This window comes from Eumetopias jubatus, unplaced genomic scaffold (assembly GCF_037043125.1).
Source record: "Eumetopias jubatus isolate StellerSeaLion01/CBP00866 unplaced genomic scaffold, mEumJub1_p1.0 scaffold_11, whole genome shotgun sequence".
NCBI lineage: Eukaryota > Metazoa > Chordata > Mammalia > Carnivora > Otariidae > Eumetopias > Eumetopias jubatus.
Window position 1 is genome coordinate 86,914,848 of NW_028274817.1, and position 22,923 is coordinate 86,937,770.

The 22,923-nt window shown below is 45.1% G+C and overlaps 1 protein-coding gene across 1 annotated transcript in view; it reads left to right on the top strand.

Annotated features, from left to right (window-relative positions):
* The window catches only part of SLC9A7 (solute carrier family 9 member A7), a 132,209-nt gene that overhangs the window by 78,648 nt on the left and 30,638 nt on the right, over positions 1-22,923 (top strand). Inside the window, exons 6-13 of the mRNA XM_088028826.1 lie at positions 2,231-2,336; positions 2,658-2,787; positions 4,476-4,605; positions 6,031-6,119; positions 6,212-6,325; positions 8,926-9,037; positions 12,748-12,901; positions 21,869-21,928. Of these exons, the coding sequence (XP_087884952.1) occupies positions 2,231-2,336; positions 2,658-2,787; positions 4,476-4,605; positions 6,031-6,119; positions 6,212-6,325; positions 8,926-9,037; positions 12,748-12,901; positions 21,869-21,928 (895 nt within the window). The remainder of the gene's footprint in view (positions 1-2,230; positions 2,337-2,657; positions 2,788-4,475; positions 4,606-6,030; positions 6,120-6,211; positions 6,326-8,925; positions 9,038-12,747; positions 12,902-21,868; positions 21,929-22,923) is intronic.

Consider the following 22,923-nt stretch of genomic DNA (forward strand, 5'->3'; position numbering starts at 1 on the left):
CTCAAAAACTAAATTTAAAAATGGACAAAACCAAGCAGTAGTGTCAGGGAGTATACATTAGGGGATCAAGCTGCAAGGAAATGCAGGAAAACAATTACTATAAAATGAGGCTGGTTGTTACGTTTGAGTGAAGGAAGGGCCTTGAAATTAGGACGCAAGCTAGAGGTGGTCTTCCAGGGGGGCTGGCAAAATTCCATTGCCTGAACTGGGTGATGGCTACAGGAGGGGTTGGCTTGTAATAACTCACAAAGGTAAATATTTGTTTGGTTTTGTTTTCTAATTGTGTCCGTTAGTAATGCCTTTGGTTGCCAATAGCTGTCCGTCTTAGCTAATGGCCCTCAGCTGGTGCCATGGCTCCCTCTACAATCAGGTGTCCCGGCACTCCGTCTTTCCAGGGCACTGCCCTTGTGTTTCAGATACACATTTGCTGCCTGGTGGAGGCAAGATGACGGATACATCCAGCCTCCCCCATCTCCTCCAGGCAGGAAGAGGTGACACGCACTGCAGGGGAAGTTGGGGAGGCGAGTTTTTAGTTGTTCAGGTCCTTATGGTAGAAACGAACAAAGCAGAAGGGAGTTGGATGTGAGTGTGGAGAGGAGCCTGCCTGCATGCATATATCTAAAACAGAGGTTCTTCACTGGGGGGTGATTTTGCCCCTCAGAAGACATTTGGCAATGTCTGGAGACATTTTTGGTTGTCCCAATTGGCAGGGAGTGTGCAGTGCTACTGGTGTCTAGTGGGTAGAGGCCAAGAATTCTGCTTAACATCGTGCAATGCACAGGACAGCCGCCCACAAAAGAATCATCTGGCCCGAAATGTCAGTAGTACTGAAGTTGAGAAACTCCAAAATGCTTTCAGGGAGACCATAAGGTCCAAACTAATTGAATGATTTAATAATAACAGTAATACATTACTTGTCTTTTTTAAAAAATATTTCTTTATTTATTTTTGAGAGACCGAGAGAGTGAGCGAGGTAGGGAAAGGGGCAGAGGGAGAGAACATCCAAGCGGACTCCTGCTGAGCGCAGAGCCCGACGTGGGGCTCAAGCTCATGACCCATGAGATCAGGACTTAAGCCAGAATCAAGAGTCACATGCTCAACTGACTGAGCCGTCCAGGCGCCCCCATTATTTGTCTTTTTTACTTTCATTTTTTCACGAGTGTGCACTGGAGTAGAGTTTTCCAGAGGCTGCATAACATGTGATATTGACTATCTGTTGGTCGAATGCAGAAAGAGATAAGAGAACCATCTGTCTTCCATTAATCGAGATAGTAAAGAGATTTGAAAAACTGTAAAACAAATGGCTCTCTTCTCACTTTTTTTTTTGTTTTGGAAAATATAATTATTTTTCATTAAAAATGTGTACGTTAAGGGGCACCTGGGTGGCTCAGTTGGTTAAGCATCTGCCTTCGGCTCAGGTCATGATCTCTGGGGTTCTGGGATTGAGCCCCACATCGGGCTCCCTGCTCAGTGGGGAGTCTGCTTCTCCCTCTGTCCCTCCCCCCACTCATGCTCACTCGCACACGCTCTCTCTTTCTCTCAAATAAATAAAATCTTTTAAAAAATAAGTACATTAACATTTGACGGGGTTTATTCCTAATTCTAAATGCATAAATATTTAATTTTTTGTTTTATTTAATACAGTAAATATCAATAGCTATTGCCCACAAAAACTACAGCTCTTTAGGGGCCTCAGTGGTTTTTAAGAGTATAAAGGAGTCCTGAGACCAAAAGTTTGAGAGCTACTCATCTGGAGAACATCCGATTTTTCAATGTCTAAGAAATGGGAAGACTATGAGAAGTGGAATTATGTCTGGTCTGTCCTAAAAGAAGACTTTCATCATTTCACAGACCTTTGTTAAAGCCTTCTTGGTGCCCTGACCCTGTGCTGGGTCCTGAGAACACAGGGGTCAGTGGGAAAAGGGTTTCTGCCTTCAAAGAGATTTCAGTCTATCAGTGGGGCCAAATCACATTCAGTGTGATTATTTTTGAAGGTTCTGTAACAGAGGTCTTTTCCCAGTGTGATGGCATTGCATTGGAGAGTGCAGGGTTGCCCTGTGGTGTTCTTAGAACCAAGCCTTCTATAAGACCTCACTCAGGAAGATTTGTCACTTTTGTTTCGTTTGTCTCCCAAACCACCCTGTCCCGCCGGAGGTAGGAATCGCCTCTATACATTTGTCACCAGTGGCTTAAGCTGAAACTAATTGATATGCTTCCTGCCCGTTTTTAGTGACTGTACTGGCAATATTTAACGAATTGCACGCCGACGTGGATCTTTACGCACTTCTGTTTGGGGAAAGCGTCCTAAATGATGCCGTTGCCATTGTCCTGTCCTCGTAAGTAACAACAGTATTTCTGCCCCGGGGAAGAGAGCCTCTGGCTTCCGGCGTGCTCTGGGCTCAATTCAGAGGCTTCTCTCAAAAGTGTTAAAGATTGAACTGGGTGTTTTTCTAAATGAGGTTCGTCAGTTCTGTCAATAAAGTTATGTTGCTTTGTCCACTTGGCCACGATCTGAATGCTGATGGCGGCAGGTTGAAGGCCTACAGCACGGGGAGTGCTAGGCAGAGTGTAGATACCTCCGTTTGCTGATCTTTTTAGGTACCATGGTGTAAGGGCAGCGTGCTCTGTTTTAACTCTCTCTTCCTTTTAAACCCCAGGTCTATTGTTGCCTACCAGCCAGCGGGGCTGAACACTCATGCCTTTGATGCTGCTGCCTTTTTTAAGTCAGTGGGCATTTTTCTAGGTATATTTAGTGGCTCTTTCACCATGGGAGCTGTGACGGGCGTTGTGACTGCTTTAATATCCTTTTTGTGGTTTCTGCCCCCGCCTGGGTAGGATTGTGTGCTAGTACACTTGCAAGAACGAGGTCTCGGTTCTTCCTCTCAGAAATGACTTTTTTTTTTTCCAGAAATGAATCTTAAGTCAATGTTTCCACTGGGGTCGGGGGTGGGGGGAACTCCTGAAATGTGTCCCTTTGGTGAAACATGACAGTCGAGTACGTAGCTAAGAGTCTGAGAAAATGGGAGTGTGACTCTAGCATGTGCCTTTGCATTCTCTCCCTCCGGTGAACCAGCTCGGGGAGGACATTGGTTTTGGAAGCGGGGGAAAGAGCCAGGAGGAGGCTGGGGAGCAGGGGCCGCTGCACGGGAGGCTAGGAGGAGGCAGGCTGGGAAGTACTTGAGCCTCACCTGCCCTTGGCTGTTGTGGGCCACGCGGGCTAACGCGGCCGTAACTACCTGGGGCCATCAGTGGGAATTACCGCGAGGTGGCCTTCCTTAAGTGAAGGATTGTATCCCACTTAGTTAAAAATCCAGCCAACCAACATTAAAGCAAAGTGTAGGACAGGCAGGCCACCCCTCGACAGGTGTGCGGAGTTCTTCGTCAAATGTTCTTTCAGTGGCATTTAGATCCCCGCCATCACAGAAGCCACAGATGCCAGCCACGTCATCTCAGCCTGCAATCAGTATACAAATTATCATGGAGATTTTATACCCACAATGTCTATAATAAGTCTTTGCAGTGTAGCACGTATTTTGCTCTTCCAGCATCTCTCAATTCGGACTAGCCCCATTTCGAGTGCTCAGTAGCCACACGTGGCTAGCGACTACCATATTGGACAGCACGGACCCAGTTGCTTTCTCCACAGAGGCCCCTGTGATGCGCTGGGGGCTTGCACTGCTCGGTGAAAGCACAAGGGAGATGGTTCCATGCTGGCCCACTGTGGAAAGGCAGTGTTACAAGGGGACTCTCTGGTCCCCAAAAGTGGCACCAGCCCCTGGAGTTGTGCATTTTATTTCTTCATTTCTCATGCATTCATTAGGCGCCTGCTGTTGGACTCAGGTCATAGCGGCCCACAGAGGTCAGAGTCTCACTGGCCTAGCCTCCCTCCCCAGACCTGCCTGAGGCACCCCCTGCACTGCAAGAACTGACCTGCCAGTCACCCCTCAGGCCAAGACCGAGCCCCTCAGAGCCATGGGCATTGCAAGGAGCACAGAAAACCTATTTCCAGTTGCTTTAGAAAGTTCCATTTTTTTAAAGACAGCTTTATTGAGGTAAAATTGACATACCGTACAATTCACTCATTTGAAGTGTACAATTAAATGGCTTTGGGTATGTCACATTATTATTTTTTTAAATTGTGGTAAAATACATATAACGCAGTTTGCCATGTTAAGCATTTTAAGTGTACAATTGAGTGGCGTTAAGTACATCCACATTGTGTAACCGTCCCCCCTGTTTCCAGATCTTTCTCATCATCCCAAACAGAAACAGTATCACCCTTTCTCTCCTCTCTCCCAGCCCTTGGAAACCTCGTTTCTACTCGAAAACTTAGTTTCTGTTACTTTAAAAACCAAGCAGCAGCTTTGGGGCCCCCAGAAGAAGAATTGAAGGGAAAGGCTCACCCTTAGAGAACAGGGGGGCTCCTGGGCTCACCACGTGTGGTTCTCAGTAGCCCCGATAACTTGTTCCCGGAGCCAAGTTCCTTGACAGGGGCCCACGTGACCAAGTTTACCAAGCTGCACTGCTTCCCTCTGCTGGAGACGGCACTCTTCTTCTTGATGTCCTGGAGCACCTTCCTTTTGGCGGAAGCCTGTGGGTTCACAGGTGGGTTTTCCCTACCCTTGGGCTACCCTTTCCCTCCCTGCAGCCCAGGGCTGTGCGAGCTGGAGGGGAGCTCGTGGAACAGCCGCGTGGAGTGGATACACCGCTCATAGAGCGTCCATGTGGAGGATTGCTGGGCAAGGCTGGTGTTCCACCTTAGGAATAATTTTGTTTCCCAGAGCTACACGTTTTTAAAGGATGAAATTTATTGTTTCAAGCTCAGTTGTCTCTGAGTACTCATTCCGACTGTAAGCAGATGTTTAGCTGCAAAGGTTACTGAATTTATTAACCTCCCAATTGTATCATCCCCCAGATTGCTGCTTCTCGCACAAACAGTAACAAACAACAGACAAAATCTGTATCCTTGTAAGGGTAACTCTCTATCAACTCAGATGAATGTGAACGCAGTTTGTCCTTGTTTTGGCTCTGGTCTATTTAATCATTGTTTTTCAATACTATGTTTTTATGATGCCAATTTCATGTATTATTAGTGTGAGTAACCTTGTGGTTTTAGTTCTTCACGTTCTCTCATCAAAAAAAAAAAAAAATCACTGAATTTTTCCACTAGAAAACTCAAGTACAATTGCTATACATAATCCAGGTAATTGGGAAGCCCTTTTATCCTCTTTTCACAATACTGCAATATATCTTTATATGCAGCATTATAAAATACCCCACTTCTTTAAAACTTGGCCATTACCTGTAAATGTATAGGCACGGTCCAGGTGCGTAACCAGGGTAACCAAGGCTTGGATAAACGGCACAGTACTCTGGATCCGTTCTGTCTGAAGCCCTGGACCGTGCAAAAATAGAAAGCATTTGCTTGCAATTAAATTCTTTGCTTCTAAGAACAGAGAACAGAGAGGAATATGACAAAAGGATATGATGGGCCCTCATGGCCTTTTTTTTTTTTTTTAAGATTCATTTATTTAAGAGAGAGAGTGGGGGGGGTAGGGGCATAGGGAGAGAGAGAGAGAGAGAGACTCTCAAGCAGACTCCCCGCTGAGCGTGGGGCCCGACGCAGGGCTCGATCCCACGACCCCAAGATCATGACCTGCACCGAAATCAAGAGCCAGACGCTCAACCGACTCAGCCACGCAGGTGCCCCACAGCCTCTTTGAAAAAGTGAATGCTAACTGCCAAAAATCAGTGGGAGTTTAGAGGAGAGGAGAGAATGCCCTTAAAACTGGAGCAGGAAGGGAAGTCGGGGACCTTGGCTTTGAAGGAAGGCAGTCAGAAGAAGGAAAGGTTGATATGAGCTGTGGGGGCGAGGGAGCTTTCAGCAATAGGAAACTTTCCAAACTATTCAGGAAGTTGGATATGTTGGGCTTGCCTACCTTAAGTTTTTGTTTCAGCGGGGATTTTTTTCCAGCTTTTTTTTTTCCATTGATTTTTTTTCTCTTTCTTTTTTAAAAAATCTCTCACCAGGCGTTGTGGCTGTCCTGTTCTGCGGGATCACCCAGGCTCATTACACCTACAACAATCTGTCGGTGGAATCAAGAAGTCGAACGAAGCAGGTGAGAGCGAGCTCTGGGTCCTCATGAGTTACCTGTGAATACAAGGGAGGAGACCCACAGGGTTTACTGCTTCCTTTCCCCGTCCTGTGCAGCTCTTTGAGGTGTTACACTTCCTGGCAGAGAACTTCATCTTCTCCTACATGGGCTTGGCGCTGTTTACCTTCCAGAAGCACGTTTTCAGCCCCGTGTTCATCATTGGAGCTTTTGTATCCTTTTCTGGTTCTACCATTTTCTCTGTGGACAGGTGACCACTGCTGGGGAAGCTAAGAAGAATTCCGTTTTGGGTGGGTGACTGAGCCAGCGCTAGTTCGTGGTGGTGTTTTCATGATGAGAACAAGAAGGTTTATGGGGTTCGTAAAGCTAAATGTATTTGATTTAAGGATTAGCCTGGATCCAAGGTTGTCCTCTCGGTGTGTTCTGTGTAAGATGGTTTTTCTGTTACACTGGTGCTTGGCAGGTGGTAGCTTGTTTTGTAGAGCACCCTTCTTTTTATTTATTTATTTTTTAAGATTTTATTTATTCATTTATTTTAGAGAGAGAGAAGAGCACGCATGTGCATATGCATGCGGGGGGGTGGGGAGCAGAGGCAGAGGAACAAGCTGACTCTGCCCTGAGCGCGGAGCCCGACATGGACCCAATCCCGGGACCCTGAGACCACGGACTGAGTGGAAATTAAGAGTCAGATGCTCAACTGACTGAGCCACCCAGGTGCCCCTTAAAGCACCCTTCTTTTTAGCAGATCTACAAGTTGGCAACTGTGTCAGTCCCAGAATCATTTTTGTTTCATTGCTCTGTGAATTCCAATCCAGGAGGTTCCCAGTTCGGGAGGCCTGAAGGTTCTGTTACTCTTGTTCTGGACTGCACCCTGGGGTAGGCAGCCCTTCCTCATGCTTTCACTGGAGCACCCCTGCTGTGATAGATCACAGTGGAAAAGACTCCTTTTTTTTTTTCCAAAAAAGAGAGAGAGAGAGAAAGAAAGAAAGAAAGAAGAAAGAAAGAGAAAGAAAGAAAGAAAGAAAAGACAAAATGGAAAAATACTTGGTTCCCTGACTTAGTTCCATGGTGAGTGCAGTTTTTGGAAGAGAGACACAGTTTTAGGGATTGGCTTCTCTCAAGAAAGGAGGCATGTGAATGCCCAGCAGTGGATCGACAGCTCAGAGTTTTGCTCGCTTGGCCTCAGAGCCTATTGTTTTCATCGAAGTGAACTTCTCTGGGGCTTGGAATAGTAGCAGTCCAGCTCAGCGTGGATTTCAAAATACTGAGCCGGCGTCCCTTATTGCTGGGCATTTACTCTTGCCTTTTCTCAGGCCTCATGGGTAACCTAAAAAAAAAAAAAAGTGTTTTTCTCTTTTGGGCTTTTCATTTATGGTGCAGGACTAGGGGACACTCAGCAAGCAGCTCGATAGTGACTGTGGCCTGTTGCCATGTGGAGGTCTTCCAGTTAGAGTGTTCTCTGCTTCACCTGGGGCTCTTTTTGTTGGATTTGCACACTCACCAGACGAACAGCTAAAAATCTGGGGGATCAGCGTTCTCGTTCTCGATTCAGAAAGCCCTTGCATATCCTCTGGATTTGTATTCCTAGCACGGCATCCCAGGAGCCCTTGTTTACAGAGGAGGGCTTTGCTGGGCGGGCCACCCAGGCCCCCTGGGAATCCCGAAAGCCGCCTACCCACTTGACGACCTTTGCATGGCTTCTGGGATAGAATGTGCTTCCTAAGCAACTACCTGTTTCCTTCTGTTCAAAACAAAACAACACAACACAACACAACACGGAGCCGGGGCCGGAAGCCAGCTAAAAGCAGAGAAACAGTCAGTCCTGTACCCCGGGGAAGGCAGAAGACCAGAGCAGCGGGCCGCTCTCTGCTGGGCTCTGGTCCAGACTCCACAAGTGACGTTTCCCTGATTTCGGTGCCTTCCACACGCCCCCGTTTCCATGCCTCACCCCTCCGGAAGGCATTTGAGCCTCTTAGGTAGAAAAGTCTCCCCCTCCCATTGAGTGTTGTGACGGATAGGAATGCTGCTTCAGTGGGCCGCCCAAAGCTGCTCACTTGTAGCGTCTTCCTGGTCATGTTGGGCCCCTCCTTGTTGGCCTCCAACTAAAGCTTGTGAGCTCGTACCCAGGAAACTTGCTCTTCACTGTTTGACCTGGAGGTTAGGCGTTGCTTCTTCTTGTGACTTCCCTTCTCACGGGACCCGAGTCATTATTTGCTCCTCTCAGCGCACCCCCCAACCCCTGCCATGGTGCCTGAGCTTATTTCTGGACTCATTTTTAGAGAGATGGCAGACTTGGTCCACACCAGCGTAATTAAATCAAGAAGTTATAACAGGGGCACCTGGGTGGCTCAGTCGGTTAAGCGTCTGCCTTTGGCTCAGGTCATGATCCCGGGGTCCTGGGATCGAGCCCCGTGTTGGGCTCCCTGCTCAGTGGGGAGCCTGCTTCTCCCTTTCCCCCTGCCACTCCCCCTGCCTGTGCTCTTCCTCTCATGCTCTCTCTCTCAAATAAATAAATAAAATCTTTAAAAAAAGAAGTTATAGCAGCACACGTTTAACAGGTTAGAAATTACCTCTGGTGGGAGCCAGGAGGTTGGGAAAGTTGTCTAGTTGAGTCCCCACTTGTTGCTAAGATGCGTTTCGAGGGAGCCTGGACAGCCTGGCTGCCTTGTGCAACCCTCCTGATCTTTGTGCAGGTTATCTCCTGGTCGTGAGGTGTCAGAGCATCCCTAAAATTCTCTGCTCCTCCAGAGGCCATGGGAAGGTGCCATTCTGGAAACCTGTTGGGTCCTTAACCTCTCCGCCTGGTGGTCAGGTCGCCATCTTCCTGGGCAGAGCTGCACACATCTACCCGCTCTCCTTCTTCCTCAACTTGGGCAGAAGGCATAAGATTGGCTGGAACTTTCAACACATGATGATGTTTTCAGGTAAAAAAAACAAAAAACCATACATGTAAAGAAAATGAGCTTTATTCGGCAGGAATGTTAGCATGATTAAGATATCATCAATAAGTTTCATAAAGGGACAGAAGTTCAAGTTCCTGGTTCTTTTGTATCCCCTGCAATGCTGAGTAGACAGATGTACATGTTAGAGTTAATATTGATTTTATAGACTAAACTACCAAATGTGAACATTCTCCCTTAAAATATCCACATCTTCATTTTTATCTTTACCACCTGTGGGACCTGGAGATATTTAAGTATTTAAAGTGCTTGATGATTCTCTGATAGATATTCATAACCCTTAATCTTCCAGAAGGACTCCAGACCTAAAATTAGAAGGGCAATAGGTCTTTAATAAGAAAGAACACAGGCCAGGTCACTCAGTGCCTCCCAGCTGCAGTATCCGCTCTTGTAAAATAATGAAATTGAGCTAATTGAGTTGAGGTTCCTCCTAGCTCCAACTTTCTCTGAAGCATTAAAAAACAAACAAACAAACAAACAAAAAACCACTTGCATAAACAAGATGAGCCCCAAACCGGAAGTTAACGCTGTGATAGTTCTGCTTGATTTCATGCTGTCTCCCAGATGCCCCCCTCTCCACCATAAAGCTGAGAAGTGTGCAGAAGCCACTGAGGGGACAAAGGACAGTAAAATATGCGGCGGTAAAGGAAGGAGAGAGCAGTTGGCATGAATTGATGGTGCAGTAAGCGTCAGGCATTATAGAGGAGACCCAAGTTAGAGGGTCTTTGCAGAGCAGAGGGAGGAGATGGTGGGGCAGAAGGCCGCAGTGATCCTTAAAGGTACGGCTGTCCTCGGGGGGGGGGGTGGGGTGGGGGGAGGGGCTGCGCAAGAGGCAGAGTGAGTAGCAGCCCTTGACTGTGACATCGTAGTTCTCGAGGGCCCTCAGAGTCTTCCTGAACGCTCAGCAGCAGGCACTGCTCGGCGAAGTGGTTGCTCTGCGTAGTACTTGCTTACATCTGCACTGAAATAGGCAGCCTTTCCCTCTGGCAGATGTTCATGGAGCATCCTCTTTTTATAAGCCACAGTTCTGGATTCTGGAGGAGACAGAGACCGCCTCCTTGCAGGGCTCCCGATCCACTGTGGGGGAGGCAGGTGTGCAAAGAGCTAGCTTCCTCTGGAGAGAGGGTGACACGTTGCACATAAAAGGTGTGGAATCAAGATGGAGAAGAGGAGGGCCTGGGGCCATCTTTACCAGGGGGGCAGCCTTCCACCTGGGCTTGCCAGACGTGGATCTCACGAGGCAGCAGGTTGGAGAAGCAGGAGAGCATTGCCACGGGTAGCTTTTGCCAGGAAGGGCAGCAGCGTGGTTTCGCGGTAAGACATGGGCTAATGCAGAAAGAGGGTGAGGTTGGACGGGATAATTGCATCTAGGCTGCTGTGAGCCTTCAGGCGGCATCAGAACCACTTGTTGGGCTGGTTCGAGCCCTTTGCCGGGCCCCACCGCCAGAATGATTCTGCAGGTACGGGGTGGGCGCCAAGAATCGGCATTTCTCATGTATTCTCGGCTGCTGCTGCTGAGGGTGGTTTGAGGACCACACTTTGAGAACCACTGTTGGAGTCTGGACCACAGAGAAGCCCCAGGGCTGTGCCAAAGCGTTTGGGCTTGCCTCAAGAGCAGCTGGGCCGCTTTAGAGGTTTCTGAGGAGGCCACGCCAAGATCCTCCTTCCATATCAAGAAAGTGTTGCTGGAAAAGAGCAAGACCAGGTGGAGATAGCTCAGTCACCTGGATAAACTTTAAAGTATGTTCATTATTTCCTGTACTAAAAGACTGAGAAGTACACAGAGCTGTTTAAAGATATCTCCTGTAAAACTTACTTCCTGCCGGGAGCAACCTCACCATCGAAAGGAACTCAGTTCTTCAGAGTGATGAAAAACCCAAGGCTTCTCTATCATATCGCTCACAGCATTTACCTAATAAAATAAAGACACATGGAGCACACAGTGTCTCTCTCCGACCCCCAAGTTTTCTTCTTTGAGACAGCATCCCTTTAGAGGCTTAAATATTGATCGTTGACAAAGCTGGCTGTTGGGTGGTCTAGATGTGCGTGTCTCCCTAACACAGAGTAATAGAAAACTTTGTATTTAGTAATAGAAAACTTTGTTAACTTTGTATTTTCATGTCACTTTTTGGAATCATTCTGTAGTGAATTGTGAAGTTCTCAGATTAGTGAATTTGCAAAATTATCAGGAAAGGTAGGAAACTATACAAACAGTTATAGTGGGTATAACTTTTCATTCTCTCATACAGTATACACAGTCATTGTAGTTCGCCCCCGCCCCCCCCCCCCCCCAGTGAACAGGAGCTCACACCAAGTATCTGTTAAGGACCATGGATTCAGTTTTTACTATAAAACAAATGATGAGCTTGCTTTGAAGAAGGAACAAAAGAGCTTAGAAATTAAAAACCCACATTAAAATGTGGGTGCTTAATCTTTTTTTTTAAACAAACAACATTTTATTAAATATAAAATCTAATACAAGATGAAAATATGAGAACTCACATAAAAGAACAAATATTTGTGAATATATATTAAAAGTATTCACAATTGTTTCAATTCCTTTGTGTTGCACAATGTAGATCAAAACATGCTCTTAAAAAAAAACATACACTCTTAAAATTAAAGGTGAGTAAGAATGTACTTAACTGCATTAATTTCTATTTCGCAGGGTTTCTTTTTTTTAGTATAGTTGGCACACAATGTTACATTAGTTTCAGATGCACAACATAGCGATTCGACTTCTCTCTAGGTTGTGTTGTACTCACTGTAAGTATTTGGTGCTTAATCTTAATACCCATTAATGTGGATGAAGGGTCAGCGAACTGTAGTCCCTGGGCCCTGTTATCATATACTTCACGGCTAACCATGGCTTTTACGGATGGGCATCTACAGTCTGTGTGATGATAGGGGACACTAACTTTGAAATCCAGTTAAGTGAAATCTCCTCCAGAAAGAATCTCATTGTTTTCATTAATGCACCTATATTACAACAAATTGTACTCGGTTATTATTACGCCACTCTTGGTTTTTGTCGATAAGATTTTGTGGAAATTTGTTTTTTCTCTTATATGTCAGTATCCTTGATTTTTCACAGTATCCTTGATTTTTTCCCCCCTTGCCCCATAAAGCCTAAGATATTTAATATCTGACCCTTTACAGAAAAAGTTGCCAACCCCTGATACAGATCAGGTTATACTGTTACTTCTCTGTGTGGCTTTGCTGCGGAAATGCTCAACTGTTCTGTAGCTCATGGCACAGAAACCACAAATATGCACTTGCCATATTTATACCTAGCCTGTTACTTTAGTTTATAATGACTGTATAGTGCTTGGATCACAGACCTAGAGAGCTTGTGTTGTTATTTCTTACTTACATTTCTTTTTACTTCGTGTTACTAGCAGGAGAACTATTGCCCTAATAAGAGTGTGCTATTGTCCTAGAATGTGCCATACAAGGTAGTGCAGTGTTTTTCTCATTTCATTTGGGGTATTTTGCAAATGAAAACTTCCAACAGGAGAAAACCGTATTCCCGTAAGTTTCTTCTTTCCGAGTAAGACAGTGTGGCTCCCACAGCACATGCGGATCCAGTTTATTAGCCTCGAGTGGCGGCAGTGGATCCGAGGACACATTGTCATTTGGTCTTAGAACCAAATCTTCTTCTTCGGTCCCCACAGGCCTCAGGGGGGCCATGGCATTCGCGCTGGCCATCCGAGACACCGCGTCCTATGCTCGCCAGATGATGTTCACGACCACGCTCCTCATTGTCTTCTTCACCGTCTGGATCATTGGTGGAGGCACGACACCCATGCTGTCATGGCTTAACATAAGGTCGGTCTGAAACCGCAGCCAGTTTTGCGACTAACACGGGGCGGTGGTGGTGGGGGGGAGGGGGAGACAGCTTAATGCGTGGAAGGTTCTTACGGGGTTGGGTTTGGTTTGGGGGTGGGATTGAAAATAAAAAGCAATAAGTAACACTTCAGAATATTGACTTTTCCACGAGAAAAAAAAGGTGGGCATGAAAATTTCTGTTGGTGCGAAAACACAAGGCCTTAGAAACACCTGGACCGTGCTAGAACAGTGACACTAGGGCAGGAATTCCAAAGTTTTAAGGCTGCAGGCAAGAGAACGGACGGTAACTGCCGGCAGTGCCTGGCGTTTCAAGTTCCTTTGCAATCACACCTCCAGCCTTCGAAACAGGCTCATCCACCAGAAGTGAAAAGAGACAATTAGAGTTTTGTTTCTGGGAGGAAACTGTTTGCTCTGTCTCTTCTTGCTCGAGCGTACAAAAGAGGTGACATTTCCTGCATCAGCCTCATTTGTTATAACCTCATTGATGTCCTCTGCCTGTGGTTTTGCAGCTGGGTCAGCACGGAGAGGGCTGACCTAAATTTGATTTTTTTTTTTTTTTTTTTTAAGAGCGTTTGAATCCCAGAGGGTGCTGGCGAGCTCCAGCACCTTAGGGTAAGGAGGACACTAGAACAGAGGACAGGAGTCCCAGAGCCTAACTCTGGCTCTGGTTCAAGGCAAGCCCTTCCTGTCTTTGGGTCTCAGTTTCCCCTAATATTAAGTGAAAGCCTGCTGTCAGATCTTCTGCAGTCCCCTTCAGCTCCCAGTGTATGTGCTCTGCCTTATTGGAGGCGCCCCCACCACCTCCCTCAGTGTGGGGGTCCGCGGAGGATGAACGTGATCAGAATGTGACAACGCTCCGGGCGTGTGTGGGTGTGAAGAAGAATTCTCCGAGAAGCCACAAGGTGGCACCGTGTCTTTTGTTTTTGTTTTTTTTTTTTGTTTTTTTTTTTTTTTTTTCCTTTCTCTGCTGGCTTTCAGTTCACATTCCCTTCCTCTGAAATATAGAATGCCCCAGACTGACAGCTACAGAGCATACCTAGCTTGGAGGAGAGAGAACCTACAAAGATCTCGTAGTCATCCTTCGAGTCGGGGGCGGAGGGTACTAGAATTTGGGAGAAAACTGGAATTGAAGAGAACAGTCTTCACCCCGCCCCGTCCCCCCCTCCCCAACCCCATCAAGGACTTTTGTCTTGATGACAGCAGGGATTCCTGGGCTTGGCCTCTGCCAGCCGCACCATTTCCGGGCTAGCTAGTCTCAGCCTCACATCCTTGTGGGTCTGCAGAAGCTACTACGTGGGGCTGCTAAGTGGCAGTCACTTGATAGCTAACACTTGTGTGATGCAGGCCTTGTACAAGATGCCACACCTATATTAAGACAATCTTCACAACATTCCTATGGAGAAGCCACTACTATCATCTTCATTGTAGAGTTGACAGAACCGAGGCACAGAGCAATAACTTGCCCAGGTCACAGAGCTTTAGGTGGATGAGCCGGGATTTGGGGCCTGGCAGTCTTGCCACCCAGTCCACAGTCTGAACTACTGTGCTCTACCACCTTTGAGAAGGTTGACGGTGTTAGCAACCGCCTCTGTGTCGTGAAATTCGGGATGATCAGAACTTCAAGTTCCTGGTGTGAATCTCAAGATTTGTGTTAAGGAAACGAATTCATCATGGGAATATGAACCTAGAGAAGAAAATGGACAGATTTTTGGCTCTAAACCTGACACATACAATGGTACCATCTTTGTTCTGTGTTAGAATAAGGGTAAAAAAAGGAGGCTTACCCTGAACACCGCTGAGGATCTTTAAGAATCTCGAGATCAGGGGCTCCTGGGTGGCTCCGTCCATTAAGCATCTGCCTTTGGCTCAGGTCAGGATCCCAGGGTCAGTGGGGAGCCTGCTTCTCCCTCTCCCTCTGCCCCTCCCCCCGACCCCCTGCTCATGCTCACTCTCTCTCACACTCTCAAATAAATAAAATCTTTAAAAAAAAAAGAATCTCAAGATTGACTTCTGAGATTACTTTCTGCTCCTATTTGGTCACTCAGGAGGCACCCTAGATACTCAGAGCCTGATTAAATCATGTTTGTTTGTCATGCTAGTTTATGAGCCCTCCCACACACTACACACATATATAGGACCAAATAATTTCCCACTGAGAAGGGAGAGTTGACTTGTGACTTTTTGCACTTCTGGCAACCTTTTTCAAAATTGGGCCATTAAAACTGTCCTATCCAGAACTGAGAGTGTGGGTAGCTTTCCCTGAGGCACACAAACTGTATATACAAATATAACTATTGTTGTGGGAATATTGATGTAATGTATAGATAACACGTAGACCATAGCAGCTAGCGCACAGTGAGGGCTCAGGAAATGACGATGTGTGTGACTGGGTATAGGAGAGATCTCGTTTCTCCACATCCTTGCCAGCATTTGGCATTGCCACTATTTTTCATCGTAGTTGTTCCAATAGGTGTGTGGGGATACCTCACTGTGGTCTTACTTTGCATTTTTCTAATGACTAATGATGTCAAGCATCTCTTCATGTGCTTATTTGCCATTCATATATCTTCTCTGGTGAAACACCTGTTCAGACTTTTTGTCTATTTTCTAATCAGATCGTTTTGGTTTTTTAAATTGAGTTTTGAGAGTTCTTTATTTATTATAGATACTAGTCTTTTGTCAGAGATGTGGTTTGCAAATATTTTCTCCCAGGCTGCAGCTTGTCTTTTTTTTTTTTTTTTTTTAAGATTTTATTTATTTGGCAGAGAGAGAGACAGCAAGAGAGGGAACACAAGCAGGGGGAGTGGGAGAGGGAGAAGCAGGCCTCCCGCTGAGCAGGGAGCCCGATGCGGGGCTCGATCCCAGGACCCTGGGACCATGACCTGAGCTGAAGGCAGTCGCTTAACCAACTGAGCCACCCAGGCGCCCTGCAGCTTGTCTTTTAATCCTTTTAGTAGAGTCTGTCATAGAACAGAAGTTTCCATTTATCATTTTTTTCTTTTATGCATTGTGCCTTTGGTGTTATATCTAAGGACTCTCCATCAAGCCCTAGGTCCTGAAGATTTTCTTCTGTGTTATCTTCTAAATGTTTTTTAGTTTTCTGCTTGACATTTAAGTCTGTGGTCCATTTTGGGTTAATTTTTATATAAGATGCAAGGCTTAGGTTGAGGTTTTATCTTATTCCATTTGCCTAAGACCATCCAGTTGTTCTGACAATGTGTTAAAAGGACTAGTCTTGGGGTGCCTGGGTGGCTCAGTCGGTTAAGCGTCTGCCTTCGGCTCAGGTCATGATCCCGGGGTCCTGGGATCGAGCCCCACATCGGGCTCCCTGCTCAGTGCAGAGCCTGGTTCTTCCTCTCCCTCTGCCGCTCCCCCTGCTTGTGCTCCATCTCTCTCTCAAATAAATAAATAAAATCTTAAAAAAAAAAAAAACTAGTCTTACTCCATTGAATTACTTTTGCTCCTTTGCCAAAAATCAGTTGGCTGTATACACATGGGTCTGTTTCTGTTCTGCTCCACTGATGAATGCATCCAACCCTCCACCAGTACCACACTGTCCGGATAACTATAGTTACGTAATAAGCTTTAGCATCAGGTGGAGCAAGCCCTCCCACATTATTCTTTTTTCAAAATTCTCATCGCTATTCTAGTTCCTTTCCATATATATTTTAGAATAAGCTTGTCTAGCTCTAAAAAAAAAAATCTCGCTGAAATTTTCACAGGAATTGTGTTAAACCTATATATCAGTTTGGGGAGAATTGCCATCTTTATTATGTTGAGTCTTTCAGTTCATGAGCGTGGCATGTTTCTTTATTTAGATTGTCTTTGATTTTTTTCATCACTGTTGTATGGTTTTCAGCACACAGTGCCTGTACATGGTTTGTTAGATTTACATCGAAGTATTTCCTCTTTTTTGAGCAATTATAAATATTATTCTATCTTTAATTTCAGTCTCCACGTGTTCATTGCTAGGATACAGAAATACAATTGGTTTTCGTATTTTTTTTAGAGAGGGAGAAGGGGGAGGGGCAGAGGGAGGCGGGGAGAGAGAGAATCTTAAACAGGCTCCATGCCCAGTATGGAGCCTGGTGCAGGGCTCAACCCCATGACCCTGAGATCATGACCTGAGCTGAACCCAAGAGTTGGATGCTTAACCAGCTGACCCATCCAGGCGCCCTAGTTTTTGTATGTTGATCTTGTATCCTGTGACCATGCCCAACTCATTTATTAGTTCTAGGAGGGTTTTGTTTTGTAACTTCTTGGGGATTTTCTACATAGACCATCACATCATTTGCAAACGGAGGCAGTTTTATTTCTTCCTTTCCAGCCAGTGTAGCTTTTATTTCCTTTTCTTGACTTACTGCTCTGGCTAAGGCTTTCAGTGTGATGTTAACAGTAACATGAGCAGACATCCTTGCCTTGTTTCCAGTCTTAAGGGGAAAGCATTCAGTCTTTCACCAATGAGTGTAATATTAGCCTTAGGGTTTTTGTAGATGCTCATCATCATCAAGTTGAGGGAGTTTTTAATCTATTGCTAGGTTTTTGAGAGTTTTTGTTTTTATCATAAACAGGTGTTGAACTTTATCAAATCCTTTTTCTGTATCTATTGATATCATCACATTTTCCTTGTTTAGCCTGTTAATATGGTGGGTTACATTGATTGATTTTTTTTTCTTTTCTTTTCTTTTTTTTTTTTAGAGAGTGTACATACATGAGCGGGGGTGGGAGGGGCAGAGGGAGAGAGAGAGAATCTCAAGCAGGCTCCACACCCACCGTGGATCCCAATGCAAGACTCAGTCTCAAGACCCTGAGATCATGACCTGAGCTGAAATCAGGAGTCAGACACTTAACTGACTGAGCCACCCAGGCACCGCCCCCTTTTTTAAATTAATTTTCAAATATCGAACCAGCCTTACTTCCCTAAAACAAACTCCACTTCATTATGGTGTATAAATTTTTTACATACTGATGAATTCTATTAGCTATTATTTTGTTAAAGATTTTTGTGGTCTGTGTTCATGAGGGATATTGGTTTACAGTTTTCTTTCTTTCTTTTTTTTTTTTTGTACTGCCTTTGTCTGTTTTTGGTATCAGAGTAATCTGGCCTCACAAAATGAGCTGGGATGTGTTCCCTACTCTTCCGTTTTCTGGAAGACATTGTATAGAATTGATGTTAACTCATCTTAAAAGTTTAATGGCATTCTCCAGTAAAACCGTATGGTCCTGGAGACTTCTTTTTCAAGAGTTTTTAAATTGTAAAGGCAATTTCTTTAATAGTTGTAGGGCTGTTAAGATTATCTGTTTCATGGGGCACCTGGGTGGCTCAGTCGATTAAACATCCAGCTCATGATTTCAGCTCAGGTCATGGTCTCAGAGTCATGGGATCGAGCTCCTCATTGGGGTCCACACTCAGTGGGGAGTCTGCTTGAGATTCTCTCTCTCTCTCCCCCCCCAACTCACGTGCTCTCTTTCTCTCTCAAATAAATAAATCTTTAAAAAAAAAGATTATCTGTTTCATATTGGGTGAATTGTGGTAGTTTGTGAAATTGGTCCATTTCATCTAAGTTGTCACATTTATGTTGTTTGTAGCATTACCTTATTATTGTTTTGATGTCTGTGAGATGTATAGTGATGCTCCTTGTTTCATTCCTGATACTGGTAATTTGTATCTTCTTTCTTTTTTTCTTTCAGTCTTGCCAGAGGTTTGTCAATTTTATTGATCTTTTCAAAGAACTAGCTTTTTATTTCACTGATTTTCTATATTGTTTTTCTGTTCTCTATTTCATTGGTTTCTGCTCCTATCTTTATTCTTTCCTTCTTTCTGTCCAGCTCCACCCAGACAGCATAATGAAGCAAATAGGTAAACAATACATATGGTGTTAGTGCATTGCATTTTCCAAATATGTATAAATAGTGATTACGTAAGTGTAGAAACTGACATTTATAGAGATCACATGAAAAGAAATTTCCTCAGAAATAAAGTAATGAGATTCATTGGTTTTTCTGGCCTGTGGTTTCTGATGTTACTCCGTGACCATGAATCATTTATGTGAACCAGTTTCTTATTCTAAATTTCTTCAGAAACCCCCTGAAGTTCAGTGTGGTGTTTTGACCTCTATACCCTAAGTAAAATCAATACCTACCTGATCCTTACTTCTCCAGGCTACTGACAGAGGCCCTTATGAGGTGTTAAGTAGCTGCTCAGAAGTCAGAAACCCAGGGTAGGATTCCAAGTTCCACCATAAATAATGAGGAGTTAGTTGTGATTTTTAACCATGGCTAAGTCCTAGTCTGTGTATAAAATAAAAATGAATGTGACCTAAATCCAAAGCCAGGTCCCTGCTTTCCAGAAATCCAATGTATCTTTTTCAAATTGGCATGTTGTGATTGATATTTTAAAACACGATGGCAGGGGCGCCTGGGTGGCTCAGTTGGTTAAGCGACTGCCTTTGGCTCAGGTCATGATCCCGGAGTCCCAGGATCGAGTCCCACATCGGGCTCCCTGCTCAGCAGGGAGTCTGCTTCTCCCTCTGACCCTCTTCCCTCTCGTGCTCTCTATCTCTCATTCTCTCTCTCTCAAATAAATAAATAAAATCTTTAAAAAAAAAAAACATGATGGCAAGACACTCAAATTGTTTTCTGTTAATGCACACACTACATATTTTTCTTAGTCCCTTGAGCAGGTGTTATTCACAAAGGATGTAATTTTGGCAATTTAAAAAAATGGCCACAGGATTATTTCAGCAGAGGAACCTTGTATGTGTCCAGAGCACATTTGGGCAGCATGGTGACCGTTCTCTTTGGCGCCCCCGGCTTCAGGTGACACACACATGAGGTGGTGGTGATGGTGGGGGCGGAATGGCATGTGCCCAGGCAGTCAGATGAACAGGCACCCTTCACACCCCACAGCACAGTCATGCAAACACTCCAGGACAAGGAAGGACACTCTGCTCAGTATAATCCTGTTAGAATTTACGACAAAGCTCTTTGCCAGATAATTTGAAGAAAAAATGCAGGAGCAGCCCTGAGCTCTTTATGTAATAGCATTTGTAACTGGATATTTTAAAAGAGTTTAAGGACACCAGCGTGTAATCAAAGGGTGAATCCTGGGACGCCTGGGTAGCTCAGTTGGTTGGGCGTCCAACTCTTGGTTTCGGCTTGGGTCGTGATTTCAAGGTCGAGGGATCAAGCCCCTTGTCGGGCTCTGCGCTCAGCATGAAGTCTGCTTGGGTTTCTCTCTCCTTCTCCCTCTGCCCCTCCCCCCTCCTCCCCCTCTCAAATAAATAAATAAATCTTTTAAAAAAGGCGGATACTGTGAGGTGAAGTACTGGGGCTCTGGGGTCTAAGAGCCTCAGCCACAGTCTTGGTTCCACCGTTTTCTACCTTTGTGACCTTGGGCAACTTATTTAGCCTCTTCAACTCCATTTCCTCACCAGTTTAGATGGGGACGATAGTGTAAGAATAAAATAAATGTGATGATAAATGTGATAAAGCATTCTCTTGTTAAACGTACCATCTGAAAAAGAAAGAAAGGTCCCATCTGGCACATGGTAGACATTTCGGGTCTTTTAGCTGTTAATTACTACATATATCTATATCTGTATCTGTATATATCTCATATATAATATTATCATTACTAATCATAGCATCAGTACTGCTAGTATTGCTATTATTATTATCAGTGAATCTTACATTAATGGAGTCCAGCTTGCTTTTCTGGAATGTGTTACAATTTTTCAATAGTATGGTAAAATACCGAGTCACATTCTGAGCATGTGACTTGTTGAAGTACCACCTTAAGAAGCATATCTCGTTCTCACTTGCATATTCCAGGGGATATCAGTAGCGTGAGCAGTTGGGCATTGTTTTCACCGTTGTCCCCCCACAAGGAGCCCTTCAAAAATGTTTCCCCCCCATTACCTCTTCCAGCGAAATTTTAATACCACAGATCTGCTATATACTTGTTTATGTAGTATGACAGTTTAGAGGACTATAAACCATGATACTATCTAAAACTTTTTGCCTCACAAGAACCAATCTTCACACCCATGGGGGCAATACCACCCCCAACTGAGAATGCATGATCTAAGTGCAGTGGTTCTCAGTTGAGGGCAGTTTGCCCCCCCCCCCCGCCCCCCAGAGGCCATTTGGCAATGTCTGGAGATATTTTGGGTTGCCTCAACTGGGTAGGGGGTTGCTACTGGTATCTTGTAGGTAGAGGCCAGGGCCCGAAATGTCAGTAGTGCCAAGATTGTGAAACCCTGCTCTTAGTTTGATGGCAAAGTTCAAATGCACCCTGAATACAACCCAGAAATTGTTAAGGCAGGTGAAAATGGACCGTGTCAACTCTAAGGTGCAAGAGAAAGAGAATAGCAGAAGTTGGCTTCCTGACCTTCAGGAACCCTTAGACAACATGGTTTACTTGTGTCAGAAAAAGGGGAAAAAAAAAAAAGGCCATCTTTGTCTTCTCAAGTATTGTTGCTGTTTTCAACAATATGATGCTTTTTGCTCTTTCTGTCAAATGTGTGTCAAAGTATGTGTAAACACTTCAGATACGTGTTTAGTAACAACTCTGCTTTCTATTTTTCGTATGGGTGTACCTTGCTTTATGAAACAGGTGAATTCCTGAAAAACTTGTATAAATTCATTTCTGTGAGCTGCATGCATTCCTCTGATTTCCTTACACGATATTTTGAGAGGCTTACCTTCATTCCCAGTTGATCCTCACTTGGCCTCGCTCCTAACATGGTTGCTTTAAATTTAAATTTAGCAGCCTCTCTGCCTCTCTGGGTTTTCGAGAATGCGGACAGTTTGAGAGAGGGTACGGACCTCTCTTCAGAGGGAGCCCACCTCTCCCTTGATGGGCGTGGTCCAGGTCCTGTGCCCAGAGCTCCCGGCTCCCCCGTGCGCCCCGTCATACTCACGTTCCCTTCTTCTGCTGCCCAGAGTTGGCGTCGAGGAGCTGTCCGAAGAGGACCAGAACGAACACCGCTGGCGGTACATCAGGTGACACGAGGAAATCCTCAGAAACGAATTAACCGGGCCTGGCTTTTCTCCTCCTCCTAACCCGCCATGTTTCTCTTTATGCCGTTTGGTCTCTTCTTTCCTTCCTGTGTGCGCCAGCCCCCTGCCCCTTTCAGCCAAAGGGGCAAGAGGTCAGGTCAAGTCTAACCCCTTTCCCACCCCGTCTCTGGGTTGATTGCTGTGTCGGTGTTCCTGAGAGTCTGTTCTCTGTCCCCGCATATTGGACAGTGTGTGTCAACACCAAAGCCGGAGTTGCAAGTGTCTCCCCTCTTAGACAACTGAGCTTAGCATCCAGAGCAGTCCGTTTTCAGAGCCGCAGATACTTTTTCCACAAAGTCTTGTTTGTGATCTAGTAAACAAGGCTTTCCACTCACAAAGAGACTTAGGATTTGACTGGTCTGCCATGACTGGGGTAGGGCTCCTACCATCTTAATTAAGCACCAGTGCTCTTTTGAGTAGTTTTTAAAGTATGTAATTGTGTCCTGGTACCTTATGGTGAATCAGAAGATACAAAAACACTTTTGTTTAAAAACAAAACAAAACAAAACAGAAGATAAAGACTCTCGTAATGCAGTTGGGTTCTCAGTGTCCACCGAAGTTTATGATTTGATTAGGCTTAAGGGGGCCATGGGGGCCAGCAGAACAAAGACTTTAATGTTTCTTTTGCCCTTCTGCATCTTTATTGGCACGCATCCTTCCCGGCCTGATTCTCAGTGCTGGTAGATAAATCAGTGTCTGAGGGCGGTGGAGAGAAGAGCGAGGCTGCTCACTGGCCATGGGCACTGCGATATCACCAGGCTCCAGATGTCCCCTAACGATGTGTATCTGAGTAATGGAAGCTGTTAAGGTCCCTGGGTTCACACTTTTTTTTAAAAAATTTTATTGTATTATGTTATGTCAATCATAAACTTTTTTTCTACTGTTTAAAAACACACACGCACACACGCACACACACATTCACTTTTTGGAGGCCTGAC